Source organism: Schistocerca serialis, chromosome 1 (assembly GCF_023864345.2).
Source record: "Schistocerca serialis cubense isolate TAMUIC-IGC-003099 chromosome 1, iqSchSeri2.2, whole genome shotgun sequence".
Taxonomy (NCBI): domain Eukaryota; kingdom Metazoa; phylum Arthropoda; class Insecta; order Orthoptera; family Acrididae; genus Schistocerca; species Schistocerca serialis.
In genome coordinates this window covers 1,099,941,624-1,099,956,825 of record NC_064638.1, presented here as the reverse complement: position 1 = coordinate 1,099,956,825, position 15,202 = coordinate 1,099,941,624, and the positions used below count along the sequence as shown (strand labels likewise).

General features: G+C 42.8%; 1 protein-coding gene across 2 annotated transcripts in view; it reads right to left on the bottom strand.

Moving 5' to 3' along the window:
• Nucleotides 1-3,175: 3,175 nt before the first annotated feature.
• LOC126416381 (uncharacterized) overlaps nucleotides 3,176-15,202 on the bottom strand; it is a 404,335-nt gene continuing 392,308 nt past the window's right edge. For both annotated transcript variants that reach the window (XM_050084065.1, XM_050084074.1), the window contains exons 3-4: nucleotides 10,301-13,550; nucleotides 3,176-5,577 (exon numbers count right to left, since the gene is read on the bottom strand). In XM_050084065.1, the coding sequence (XP_049940022.1) occupies nucleotides 5,098-5,577; nucleotides 10,301-13,534 (3,714 nt within the window). In that variant the 5' untranslated portion in view covers nucleotides 13,535-13,550 and the 3' untranslated portion in view covers nucleotides 3,176-5,097. The remainder of the gene's footprint in view (nucleotides 5,578-10,300; nucleotides 13,551-15,202) is intronic.

Below are 15,202 nucleotides of genomic sequence, written 5' to 3'. Positions count from 1 at the left end.
CTCACAATTCAACAAGAACCGATATTTTGATCAGACAGAATAGGCATATTATAAGCGAGACAGAACAGTTCAAGTTCCTAGGCGTTTGGATAGATAGTAAGCTGTTGTGGAAAGCCCATGTCCAGGATCTTGTTCAGAAGCTAAATGCTGCTTTATTTACCATTAGAACAGTATCTGAAATAAGTGACACTTCAACACGAAAAGTAGTCTACTTCGCATATTTTCATACGCTTATGTCGTATGGTATTATTTTTTGGGGTAATTCTTCTGATTCGAAAAGGGTATTTTTGGCTCAAAAACGGGCTGTTCGAGCTATATGTGGTGTAAGTTCGAGAACGTCTTGTCGACCCCTATTCAAAAATCTGGGAATTCTGACATTGCCCTCACAGTATATATTTTCTTTAATGTCGTTTGTTGTTAGCAATATTAGCCTATTCCCAAGAGTTAGCAGCTTTCACTCAGTTAATACAAGGCAGAAATCAAATCTGCATGTAGAATGCACTTCCTTGACTCTTGTGCAGAAAGGAGTGCAGTATTCTGCTGTATCCATTTTCAATAAGCTACCACAAGAACTCAAAAATCTTAGCAGTAACCAAAACACTTTTAAGTCTAAACTGAAGAGTTTCGTCATGGCTCACTCCTATTCTGTCGAGGAGCTCCTGGAAGAGCTAAAAAATTAAGCAAATTCCAGTGTTACATTCTTGATTTTCTTCATTTAAACTTACGACTTGTCACCTGAATATGTTTTCTTTATATTTCATTTTATCTGTTTCTAATATTGTGTTATAATTTCATGTATTGACTCATTCCATGACCATGGAGACTTCTCCTTAATTTGGTCCCACGGAACAATAAATAAATAAATAAAAATAAACTAGCATCTTGCCCCACCCCTGCCTTCTATTCCTCCCACTCTCCACCCCACAGATCATCTACACTCCCGTTGCCCACCTCAACAAAGTTCACTGCTCATCCCAGACAGAATAGCAGTCAGGCACTGGCACCCAGAGTTGACAGTGGTCATGTGTGTGTGTGTGTGTGTGTGTGTGTGTGTGTGTGTGTGTGTGTGTGTTTTTTTTTGTGCTTCTGTGAAGGTGTGTGAATTTTGTTTTGTTTACATCTGATGATGTTAGATTTAACCTTGAGTAGTGAAGATCATTCTTTCTCCTAGTGTTGTAGCCATGTACACTGCTATTACTTTTGAATTCGTTCGGATTGTTAATAACAAATTTCGTAAGTGAATATGTATATTGGGGGGCTACAGTGAAGATCCCTAGCTCTTTAAATAAGTGTCTGCAGGATGATCTTGGATGAGCTCCAGCAATTATTCTGATTACACGCTTTTGTGCAAGGAACACTCTTTTACTCAGTGATGAGTTACCCCAGAATATCATGCCATATGAAAGCAGAGAATGAAAATAGGTGTGGTAAGCTAATTTACTGAGATGTATATCGCCAAAATTTTCAATGACCTTAATATCATAAATAGCTGAACTCAAACGTTTCAGCAGATCTTCAGTGTGTTTTTTCCAATTCAACCCCTCATCAATGCATACACCTAGAAATTTTGAATATTCAACCTTAGCTACCGATTTATGATTGAAGTCTATATTTATTAGTGGTGTCATTCCATTTACTGTGTGGAACTGTATATACTGTGTTTTGTCAAAGTTTAATGAGAGCCCATTTGCAGAGAACCACTTAATGATTTTGTGAAATACATCGTTACAATTTCATCAGTTAATTCTTGTCTGTTGGGTGTGATAGCTATACTTGTATCATTGGCAAAAAGTACCAGCTTTGCATCTTCAAGAATGGCAATTCATTAATATATATTAAGAACAGCAGAGGACCCAAGACCGAACCTTGCGGCACCCCATTCTTGATTGTTCCCCTGTTTGAGAAATCACCAATTTTTTGCATATTATGTGAACTGCTTATTTCAACTTTCTGCACTCTTCCAATTAGGTATGATTTAAACCATTTGAGTGCTGTCCCATTCATACCACAGTACTTGAGATTATTTAGAAGTATTCCATGATTTACACAATCAAAAGCGTTTGAGAGATCACAAAAAATCCCATTTAATATTTCATTAGTGAAAGTATATATAGCATTCTCCATTGAAACACCTTTCTGGAAGCCAAACTGAGATTTTGTTAAAACTTTATTTTTACAAAGGTGTGAAGCTGCTGTACAATACATTACTTTTTCAAGAATTTTGGATAAGGCAGTCAGACGAGAGAGTGGGTGGTAGTTGTTGACATCAGACGTATCCCCTTTTTTATGCAGTGGTTTAACAATGGCATACTTCAGTCTATCAGGGAAAATACCCTGCTTCAGAAAGATATTACCAAGAATCCCACTTATCTCTTGGGAAGGAGCTTTTATTATCCTGCTGGAAATGCCATCAATTCCGTATGACCTTTTATTCTTGAGGGAGTTTATTATCTTCCTAATTTCAGAAGGGGAGGTAAGGCCTCTTCCATTTACTGCCTTGCTGCTTCTAATGAACACGTATCTTCACTATATTCACAAAGAAGTACAGATTTCAATTCTGATTCCTCTTGTGGACCAAGTAGGTGTTAAAAATTTTTCCTTGTGTAGATTATGTGGAAATGATATATCTTGTCTACATTTATAATTTGTCAGTCATCACCATAAGAATACTGACAAGATTTCATGATGGACAGAGATGAAAATGAAAAATGATCATATGGCACTGTTGGCCGGGAAGCCCCATGTGGGGGAGTTCAGCTGCCGTATTAAGTCCTTTTTAGCTGATGCCACTTTGGCGACTTGGAGGTCAATGATGATGGACATGCAACACCTAGTCCCCTGCCAGAAATCAAACTCAGACTCCTTGCATGGTAGGCGGAAACGCTACCGCTATGCTATGGAGGCGGACATGGACAGAAATAGAAAAGACGGACAGCATACTGAAAAGAGATACTTCTTTGAAAGACTGTTGATGTTTTTTGCTGACGACATGCAATGTCATAGTTTTAGAAATTTGATTATAACTTTGAAAAGAAACTGGGTTGGCTTTGATTTCAGGACAGTACTCATGTATCTGACATACTGTATCATTACAACTCTGTAATGCACAGTTTTCATCAAATTTCTTACAGAAATAAAAATAAGAGAATTAATAAAACACACACACACAAACAAATTATAAATTAGAAACATATATTTTATTTAAAATTACTTTTCTGTATAAACAAATCACAATGGAAAATACATATACATATACCTCTTTAATTTACAAGCTATTCACAGACCCAGAATATTCTATGGAACTACATAAGCAGTCTCACTGGGCAACAGCTGTCCACAGCACAAGACCAGAACATTCTCTCTTATGTTGCACATTCACTCTGTTTTCATGTTTTTACCAGTTCACACGACTTCAGCAAAAAATATTTAGAAAAGCAATTGTAATGCCTCATTATAAGACTAATTACAATGAAAGTCTTCAGTTGAATAGTTTTTTATAAAACTAACAGTCAATAAAAGGAACATTACCTTTAACTAAGTGTTTTGTGCTGAATTTTTACAAAACAAAATTTATAAGACACTTCCTATCGTCTCAACTGAAGGTAAATTTAATTTGTAACACTGGGACTTAATTTCACTTTTAACATGGAATGAACAGAAAAAAAACTGATTTCTCCAGATTTTTCCATCCACATGTCAGTATTGTACCTGAATAGAAAATAAAAACATTGCTAATGTACATATTATAGCAGTACAGGGCATTAATAGAAAACAGTTTCACTGTTTAATGCCGTGTTAACATACTGGCACTCTTTTGTTGGTCAAGTGTCCAGAAAACACTGCATTCTGAAACATATTTATCACATCTTAATGCTATATACACAAATTTTGAATAAACATTTATCATTTCTTTGTTGTGTCACATGATATATCGCAGCATGTGTATCTTTGCCGGAAGATTAATCAGCAAATAAGTCTTAGTTTGTGATATTTCAATAAATGCCGATGACTTGGATCACAAATGGTCTAGTCATTCTGTTATTATGAAAATGTTCTGTTGTGGCAATCTTTCAGTCAATCATGTCTCACTGTTTAAGTGACCAGCTTCATTTCCCTTCTTTATAAAACAATAAATAAATTATGCACTTTTTCAATGTCTGGTAATTATTATCATCAGTCTGAAACTTATCGTTCTAGCATTCATTATGAACACTACAGTACCTACATACAATTTAGAATACAATTGGTCCAAAGTTCTTTTCATAATTTTTATAGAAAAATAGGCCCCATTTTTTTTCTCATTTTGTTATATTCACTAGGCAGTTTCTCAACTATATAGTTGAGAGTACTTTATAGGAGACCTGTATGAATATAAATAGAGAAAGGATGGCTATCAAAAGACTTCATTGTCTAACTTACAGATTTTTGTGTCTTGTCAGCCAAACATATGTACCATACAGGTGAGTGATCCAGCAGCAGTAATAGTATTCATAAACCAAACATTCAAGTCATATGTCAAAAACTAAAAATACTGAGAACATCAATAATTAATTAACTGATGCAGGGCAACTTTCTGTTATAAACGAGTTTACTGCAAAAGAGGAATATACCAATACATATGATGCAGAAATGAAATTAATTTCCTGCAGCAGTTTTTGATATGGTGAAGAGTTACTGTCTTGAATCTTTTAGGGTCAAATAATAATTTTAGCCCCAATTCAATTTACAGAGTAGAAAACAACTGAAATCAAGAAAAGTTCTTGGGAAGAAGAATGAGAAACAATGAGAACCCTAGTTCCGGTAACACACGAGACTCTGCACAGATGTCTACTCTGAACCACTGAACTGGAATATTCACAGAAATTTTAGTCACATGATGTCCCTCATTCACTGAGGCAGCAAGTTAGGTGGCAAGGGAAATCATCTGTGAGACGTTGCAATCCCAACACAAAGGGATCACACAAGTCCTGTCGTAGCATCCATCAGCAGCTCCTGTTGGTGCTATGAGACAGAAGGTGGCACAAGATGATGTCGACGGTGTCTCGATGTGGAGGCAGTCCGGCCACCAGAAGGTGGTCGTCTGGAGGATCGAGGCTGCTATACGACACCGCTGGCTGTACTAGGGCCTTGATTCACCACAAACACCGGCTTCTTGGGCACCGAGTCGGGGTCCTCACGTGCCACCACTTTGACGCGGCCAGAACTGGGCGACACAGGTGGAGCAAATGAGGATAGCCCATTGACAGGTGATGTGGCAGCGCCATTGGCAGTTGGTTGCTGCTGTTGTGGCTGTGCCACAACCTCACCAGGCAGCCCATCGGCGGAGTACATGTTAGGTGGGCCGTCCACTGCTGTCTCTGGAAGCCTGGAGAGCACCCGCCGCTTCTCGGGCACTGGTGGCATGTGGTCTTTGGCGTCATCGTCTGCTGGAACTGTGTCAGAGGCTGCTGCGGGACTCTTCTTAGGTGAAGGAGGATGCACTGGTATGCGCTCCTTCTCACCTCCGTTCAGTGTCTCATAGATGTGAGTTTTCGGTTCCAGGAGTGGTTTCTCAGCAACTGTCTCATCTCCGTCATCCTGTTCGGGGGAAAAAATAACATTACAATAATCACAGTCATGGAGAGTTAGAAAAAAACATACAGCTGCTGATAAATATGAAAACAATGCATATGATTGCGTATTTCGTTAATTGTCGCTTACTCACAAGTGTATGATAAGTTTCCCCAGTTTAACTGTTCAGCCAAGTCTCTTTATTCTATAGAGTATGAACTTTGTGATTTGAAATAGATACGATTATATTAGTCTGTTCCATGCACAGAATGCCACAAATGTGATTGGGGAACTATTTCACACCACATGGACAGTACAGAAGTATGTTCTGGGGCAGACTTTGCATTTGATGCACATGTTTCTGATAGAGCACTATGCTATAGGTTAGATTTCAGTGTTTAACCTGACCTAACAAAATTATTCTGCATTACAAAGGAGGACATTCCAGAAGGAGAAAAGTTTTCCTGCTTATTAGATGTGTCACACTTCTTTGCAATATATTTTTAATAAGTCTTGAATGCAGAACTAAATCTCACATAAGGCACTGAGATCAGTGAATTAAGAGCACAGCTGTGTGTAGGTACTCATTTCATAGTGCTCCATCTTGATGTGGTAGTGATGAAGTAAGCTACTGGCAATGGTGGTGTAGAGACCTAGCACACTATGTTTAAAGCTGTCGTAATTGTTGAATTGTGGACTTGAGATTATCAAGTAACAACACGTGTTCAAAAACACTGTGATCTAGTGTGTTTGGGAACCACTTAGCATGGTCAAATTGTTGTATGAACCCAATCCCTACAGGAAGTGTGGAATGATTTTATGTGCTCTTGTCTTTAACATGGTATTGATGTCTTGGAGAAAGTGTATCCACCTGCCTCCTCTGTGGTCACAATCCCAGCAGATCAACATCTTCTCTTCCCTGTTGTCAGTCACAATGTTTCTGTTTTTCTAGTTAAAGAATGTTGAACGAAAGTGTAACCAGCTGCAGATGCTCTGGAAATTAATTTATTTGCCGCAATTAGTTTATGGCCACAGATCATTATCAAATGGTTAAACCATGGGCATCCAGAGAAATTTATCCGGCAGAGGGCAAAGTTCTAAAATTTCCAGTTTTGCTGTATTGGTATCAGATTTCGTGAGTTTGAGAACTTATAGAGCTCAAAGAAGTATATTTTACAATCATTACACTAAAATTTTTGTACCGTAAACGATGGATAAGTACCCACTCAGTGATTTTAATATCAAAATGATAAACATGTTTTCTATGAACATATATCTGTGTTGGTAGCATGACTATGACTTCCATCGTTTTGATGAAACAATCTGAAATTAACTTTACATTCTCATCATGACTTAATGCGTGGCTATTCAACAAGTTATTCGCATGAAATATTTTAATCCATATACCGATAAAGCTATACTGTCACAAAAATTAAAAATGTTAAACAGGAAGCAAAATCAGAACGATGGAGAAAATCCTGTTGGACAGCAACAGAATACGATCAGGCACTACTGTCAAATTAATACTTCAAGTGGAGAAGCAGAAAAAACCGCAGTACTTCCCATTAACGGTAATCAACGATATAATAGGATCCCAGTCAGTAATTGCTAGAAATGCAAGAGAATTTGGCAATAAATTCTATATCTCCAGATTCTATGAAAGTGCACGTGCCCCACAAAACACCAAATTATGAGAAGTGCTAGGCCCTCGTTACGATACAGAAACAGAAGACAGTAGCGCACCTAGTGGCCTGGTATACGAGAAAATATAGTCCGGATATCCATATTCTTGCTTTGCGAAATACGACTCGGGTGATAATATTTTTCATTTATGCTTTACACGGTTAGTCTGGTGGTGAAGAGTGTACCTGGAAACGTATTTATTACCTTGCTTAGTAATATTCGAGAAATCTAAATCAAAAACCAATATTAACTTCTCGTAGCTGCAGTTCATAGTCACGTAAAATTTTGTAAATGACACTGCGGTCATACCTTTTGACTGCAAAATTATTTATTTATAATATCCAATATTGCAATCCTGACATTGCGGCCAGTATCAGGTGAAAATAACTGCTCTTCAGCATTTGTCAAAACCTGAAAATCATCTGACATGACGTGCACGAAAGCTGGTTTCATAGTACAGTGTTTCTTATTACGATGTCCTTGTACTGGAGTGTTTCAGTTGCTAGTATTCTGCTTAATTTTTGTTCGCATTCATAATACTGGGTGGAGTAAATGATTCCATTCTTGTTCCACGTTTGATGTGAAACAAACTGGTTTTATCGCATGCGCATGGTATTCTTTGCTTGTCTTTGTTTCTGATTACGAATCCGTGCGCGAACTGCTTGATTTGCATGCATTGTTAGTACTCATACTCTACGATGTTTTTGTTCGCATCCTTTTTCATATTTTGTTGTTCTTAATGCAGACCTCCAAGTTTTGATTGGGGAGGATGGTTCTATACACCGATCCACGAACAATGGTGATTCGTGCAGGTTGAAAAATAGACAGGGACTGCATTGTTACCGGTTACTGAGCGGCAGTTGCAGGACCCACATACACGTGCTTTGCACTTGAAGCATATATACTGCAAATTGTCTCTCACTTACTTGTGTAGAATTTGCCGCTTGCCACCACCAGCATTAGCCATAACAACTCGCAACTAATGGATTAAAAATTTACTATATAACCCGCTACGATCACCTTCACTGCTCGCACTGGATATGTCATCACAGCAGAGCGCTCATAACACTACTGAATACTCATTGGCTGTCGGAGAATGTGTGACGTAGGTAGGCAGAACGAGACTAAAAACACAAATGCCATCGTTCGTGACTCCAACTATAGTATACTGATTTCCGTTAAAATGTAATGTTTGTAGTATCTGTTAATAAAATGTGAACGAATTTGGATAACTACTGTTGCATTTTTGGTCTTTGCAAGGAAGAATGTTCTATTCACTAACAAGGAATAGTGTACTTGAACTGCTCACGAGTAGCCTAACTCACAACAGTGCTAGTGGTTTTGATACAAAGCAGAGCAATGGCAACGATAAACAAAGTAAACATTGCTTTATATCTACAACAGTTGCCAAAGCTGACATTTCGTCAGAAAGGAAACCAAGGAATATCGCAGAGCGATAAAGAACCGGCAGATGAAACATTAGCATTTCTGCAAGATGAGACAGTGGTGTTGTATACGCTCGACTGAGTGGACAATGTGCATGAGGAACACAATGATGACGCAACATGCTTAACAAGTGAGAATGACATTGAACAAGTGTCGAACCATGTAGTTCGTCATCCTTGTCCGACAGGGAGCCACAAATCTCGTCTCTAGCGACGCTTTGTAAAAGATCAATCATCGTCCAGCGAACAGATACTAAACATAATAACGTACATGGAAGATCATCCGCAGGATAGTAAAAAAAAAAAATGAACAGATTTCGAATAACAATGCATCAATATGACAGCGAAAAACTATGGTTTTTCAAGCGAGGATAAGGCGCACTAATTACGAAACCTGGTGTTTGCGCTTTTCAAGGATGCTCGATAGAATTTACAGGATGTGGATGATAATGACCTGCTACGTTATGTACATCAAATTTCGCGCGACTTAGATTACGAAACCTGGTGTTTGCGCTTTTCAAGGATTCTCGATAGAATTTACAGGATGTGGATGATAATGACCTGCTACGTTATGTACATCAAATTTCGCGCGACTTAGATTACAATGATTTCAAGCGAAGCAGTAGATGGTTGCATAACTTCAAACAGTGCCACAGAATTGGAAGACGTAAGATACACACAACAAACTGCGGAATCAGCGCGATAATTTGTAAATTATATAAACGAACCTATCCCATCGTTCAGTAAGGAATTTGTTTTCAACTCTGACCAAAAGGGATTTGAAGAGGAATTGCGTATGAAAGGAACCCTGGAAATTAGAGGCACCAAGAGAGTGCCTGTTATTTAGTTTGTTATGGTATGGTGTTCAGTGGATGGCTGTCCTGTGTCCCGTTTGACGGTATTCAATATAGTTTTAATCATATTATCGTAAATATAATTATCTTGAGCATTGATTGTGTCAAAGCATGGTAAGAGTCAACATTTAATTGAGGCCCCTACAAGAGGAGTCGTTAGTAGACCGAGCAAGGTGGCGCAGTGGTTAACGCACTGGACTCGCATTCGGGAGGACGACGGTTCAATCGACAGTTCAATCCCGCTTCCAGCCATCCTGATTTACGTTTTCCGTGATCTCCCTAAATCGCTCCACGCAAATTCCGGGATCGCATGGTTCCTTTGAAAGGGCACAGCCGACTTCCTTCCCCATCATTCCCTAATCCGATGAGGCCGGTGCCCTCGCTGTGTGGTCTCCTACCTCAAAACAACCCAACCCAACCTTTAGTAGAAAGCGCAATTAAATATTGACTCTTAGGATGCTTTGAGGCGTCCATTGGCCAAGCAATACTTATGGGTTATCGACTTGTCTGTCGAAACTAGTATAGTACTGTACACTGAACTATAGCTGCCAGCCGCTTTCAGAGGGGCGATGGGCACAGAAGGAGGGAAGTGCATTGTTGCGCATGCCCATCACGAGTTGCGAAGCTTCAACCGTCTAAGTGTTAAGTGATATGTGAGCCAACGTTAGCAGTTCATACTGTAGCGGCGGTGCCAGCTAACATGTTTACAATCTGTTACAACTCGTGGCGTGATATGTGAGCATTGACTGAAATGGTCTTGATACTTGCGTCTTTGAGGTCGGGATTATCGGTCGGCTTGGTGACGAGCGGCTGCAGGTGCTCCCCCTTCCCGTTGGCCGCAGGCACTGCTGCCGGGGTGCCCAGCAGCGGCTTGCTGATTTCCTTGAGCTCACGACCCTCTTGCTGACCACCCGCCGCCTCCGCGTCCTTTCCGTTGGCTTTGGCGGCCGCCCGCTGCCGACCTCGCCGGCTGCGCATGACGGCGTAGCCAAGGAGGAAAACGACCAGCGCCATGATGATACCCAGAACAACGTACGACCCCGCCGAGTTGAGCGGAGTCTCTTCTGGTGGCTTCTCACTGCCGGCAACGATGACGCGGGCCGTGTCATTGGACGATGTGTCGTCTGTAGGCATCACCGTTTCTACCTCTGATATCTCATCCTGATCAATGTCGTCTGGTTCCGGACCAGGCGTTGGTTCCTTGTCAGCCCACTCCGGGGCACCCGGCTCCACTGGAACTTCGGATGTGAGCACTGGTGGCGGGGGAGGTGACGTCTCTGCTGCAGGTAGAGCAGGTTCTTCCAGAGGTACATCAGGTTCTTCTGGAGGGAGAGTAGGTTCTTCCGATGGCACTGCTTCGACGGCAGGTACCGGAGGGGCTGTAGCTATGCGCTCCTCTACCTCACCTTGGGGCGCTGTTGAAGAAGACACTCCTTCAGCTTCAACATTGAAAGGCGGTACTGTGTGTATAGGAGCCTCTGATGTTGTCACATCTTCTTCCTTAGGCAGGTCTAAACGTAAGATCCCGCCGTGGCCTACTGGCTTCTCGGTGGTGGTCGTAGTCAGTGGAGACTCTGAGGAGGACGACATCTGTCTCCCAGATTCTAGTGGAATAATGCGGTTAACTATCAGTCCATCTTCGTGTATTTCTGTTGGTCCTAGCGAGGTAACTTCAGCTTCATCAGTTTCATTGGTCTTCTCTACATCCCAGTCGACTCCTCCGAAGGGGAACAGCATACCAGAGCCCTCTTCTTCGCCATCGTCCTGTGGACTAACGCTACTTCCTCTCTCTGTATCATTCACCAGAACGCCAAATTTACTGTCGGATTCAGTTACAGTACTGTCTTCGGTAGATGCAATCATGTTCTCGTCATCAGCACCGGGAGGGACTAGAGGCGAATCACCTTCGTCTGTTTCTTCTTCGTCTTCTTCATCTATCAGTAACGTTCTTTCATCCGGCTCTTCTGTCGTAGTTGCCCCGTCATGTCCATTAGTATCTATAAAACCAGTAATTGGGCCCAGTGGCAAACTGTCATCACTATCACCCTCTCCAGAACCTTCAGCTTCACCTATAACTTTTATGTCTGACTCATCTTCTTCATTGTCGAGGTTTGGTTCCACGTCATGAGCTGGTACGACAGCCTCTGACGTCATATTTGTGTGTACTGTATCTACTGGCGCAGGCGTTGTTTCAGTCGATTCCTCAGTGGCTACTTTAGCGTGAACGGCCTTCACGTCATCAGTATTTTCCACTTCATTAGCTTTTTCTTCAATTTCCTCCCCACCTTCTTCATAGTCTTTATCAGATTCTTCTTCAGGTGACAGTGGAGAAGAATCCAAAGTTTCCTTTTTGTCTACAGTTTCGGGAGATGAAGAGTGAGTTTCATTAGAATGTTGAGCGGTTTCTTGTTCACCTTCCTTTCCATTATCGAGTGGTACATGGTGAGGGACACTGACTTCATCTGTAGTTGATTCTGTCTCCTCGTCATAGTCGTAGTCCTCGTCCTCGTCCACTGCTTCATCTTCATTTTTCATCACTTCATTAAAGATGTCTTCAGCATCTGTATTAGCCTCCTCCTCTTTTACGCCACTCTCGCCCTCAGGGTCGGGGACAAAACCAGCCGCAACAGGTTCCGACTCTTCTTTATGTTCAGGTACCTCGCTGATGCCGTCGACATCGCCCGTCTCGTCCGGAGCGGATTCGGCACGATTTCCTTCCACCGTTTCCGCCGCTGGAGGGCCCGATTCTGGCGGTGTCTCGCTTGGAAGCTGGGCGCTAGCGTCGGCGTCCACAGCCGCCGGGACTGGTGGCGGTATCGTGGGCTCATAGATATCGTCTTCTAGGGAACGAGTGGTGTCCTCATTCGACGCAGGGACGGGTGGTGCTGAGCTGGAGCTAAGGGCGCTCTCGACACCAACGTTCTGCGGGCCAAGCTGAGAGGTGCCCGATGCATCGTCTGCTCCCCCCGTTCCGGTACTACCACCAATTTCTTCGTCATAGTCGTCGTCGACGAAGTCGTCTCCAGTCTCCTCATCCAGCTCCTCGTCCTCGCCGATTCCGTCGCCCTCGCCACCACCAGATCCTTCCAGGACGTCCAACGGATCTGCTTGGCGCCGCTGCCTAGTCCCCGTCGTCGAGCCTACGCGACTTTCGCAGAGGCGACGCGCTCCAGACAGAGACAACCCTCGCAGCTGCTCGGGACCAGTGCAAGCAGCTCCTGCACCAACCGCCACGTGTTCGCCCGTGCGTTGCTCGCGCAGCCGCAGCAAAGCACACGTACAATGTAGCGGGTTGCCCGACACGTCCACCCTGTGTAACGTCGCCACAAGCTTGGGAGACAAGTGGGTCAGACTATTGCCGCTGAGGTCAAGGAGCTTCAAGGAGTGTGGAAGATCCGCCGCCAAGTTCGTGAGACGGTTGCGCGCGAGGGTGAGGCGACGTAGGCGTTTCAGGCCGGTGAAGGTGTCCGCTCGCACGCTGGCGATTTCGCAGTCGGACACGTCCAGATCCCTCAGCGTGTCCGACACGAGCACTGGCAGTGAAGTCAGCGGGTTGCCACTCAGACGTAGCGTCTCCAAACTGTCGCTACGCTTCACCAGAGAAGCTATCTGGTCGGTGTTCGACAACTCGCAGAAAGACAAGTCCAGCACACGCAGCTTGTGTAGTACACGTAACGACCGCAGCCGCGGCCCGACTACCTCATTATCAGTGAGGTACAGTTCTTCGAGGTGGCGAGCGTGATGCGCGAGGCGTTCCTCAAGGAAAGATGCCAGTCCCGGAGCGTTGGGAAGGACGCGGAGCGAACGCAGGTCAGTGGGCAGCTCGGTGTGCTTCCCGCGGGCAGTCTCGAAGCGGGAGCAGTTGGCGGCTCGTCCGCCCTCGGGCAGGCGGTAACAGAGGCAGCCGGGACTGCAGAGGCCTGGCGCCGCCGGTGCTCCCTCCGACAGCGGCAGCACCAGCAGCAGGAGTAGCGTGCACGAGGAGCTCATGGCGCCCCTCATCTTGAACCTCAGCGATCTGAAACATGTAACGAAAATGAGCTGCATGTCTCACGTCTGTTAAGCACGCTAGAGATTCGTACACTATTAAAAAGCAGTTACTATTGAATCTATATATTCAGCAAGCAATAAAGGAAACAAAAGAAAAGTTCGGAGTAGGTATTAAAATCCATGGAGAGGAAATAAAAACTTTGAGGTTCGCCGATGACATCGTAATTCTGTCAAAAAAATGGTTCAAATGGTTCTGAGCACTATGGGACTTAACATCTCTGGTCATCAGTCCCCTAGAACTTAGAACTACTTAAACCTAACCAACCTAAAGACATCACACACATCCATGCCCGAGGCAGGATTCGAACCTGCGACCGTAGCGGTCGCGCGGTTCCAGACTGAAGCGCCTAGAACCGCTTGGCCACTCCGGCCGGCAGGTCGAAGTAGAGAGGATATAAAATGTAGACTGGCAGTGGCAAGGAAAGCGTTTCTGAAGAAGAAAAATTTGTTAACATCGAGTATAGATTTAAATGTCAGGAAGTCGTTTCTGAAAGTATTTGTATGGAGTGTAGCTATGTATGGAAGTGAAACGTGGACGATAAATAGCTTAGACAAGAAGAGAATAGAAGCTTTCGAAAAGTGGTGCTACAGAAGAATGCTGAAGTTTAGGTGGGTAGATCACATGACTAATGAGGAGGTATTGAATAGAATTGGGGAAAAGAGGAGCTTGCGGTACAACTTGACTAGAAGAAGGGATCGGTTGGTAAGACATGTTCTGAGACATCGAGGGATCACCAATTTAGTATTGGAGGCCAGCGTAGAGGGTAAAAATCGGAGAGGGAGACCAAGAGATGAATACACTAAGCAGATTCAGAAGGATGTAGGCTGCAGTAGGTACTGGGAGATGAAGAAGCTTGCACAGGATAGAGTAGCGTGGAGAGCTGCATCAAACCAATCTCAGGACTGAAGACCATAACAACAACAACAACTATTTATTACCAGATCTGCGCCATCCATCAGATGCGCAGATGCGGCCTGACAGACTGTGTCAAATTTACAACATTAATAAAGTACAATGCGAACAATATAAGACATTACTAGTAATTTAAACAAGTCCTGATCAAAATTATCTAGACATCTATTAATGTACAGGGTGTTTATAAATGAATATCGGGGTTTTAACGCTTTATACTATTTATTACATTAAACTTACAGTTATAAATGATATGTCAAATAAAAGAGCAGCTCAAACAATTTTACCAAGAACCTTATAAATGTTACATAATAGCGAAGTACGCAAGTGGTTATAATTCACTGTACCCAAGCGCTGCATAGGCCGCAAGGGGCCCAATGACAGGGCTTGGTTTGCATGGCCTCCAAGTTCACCCGACTGATCGCCATGCGATTTTTTCCTTCAAGGATCATCTGTACGTGCCTCCGCTACCAGCAGACCTCCCTGAATTAAGAAACCGGACTGAATCAGCTGTTGCTACATTCACTGAAGACACACTTACCAACGTTTGGGAAGAACTCAGCTATAGACTTGATGTGTGCCGTGTGACAAATGGTGCTCACATTGAACATTTATAAGGTTCTTGGTAAAACTGTTTAACTTGCTCGTTCATTTGACATTTCATTTGTAACTGTAAGTTTAATATACTAAATATTATAAAGCGTTAA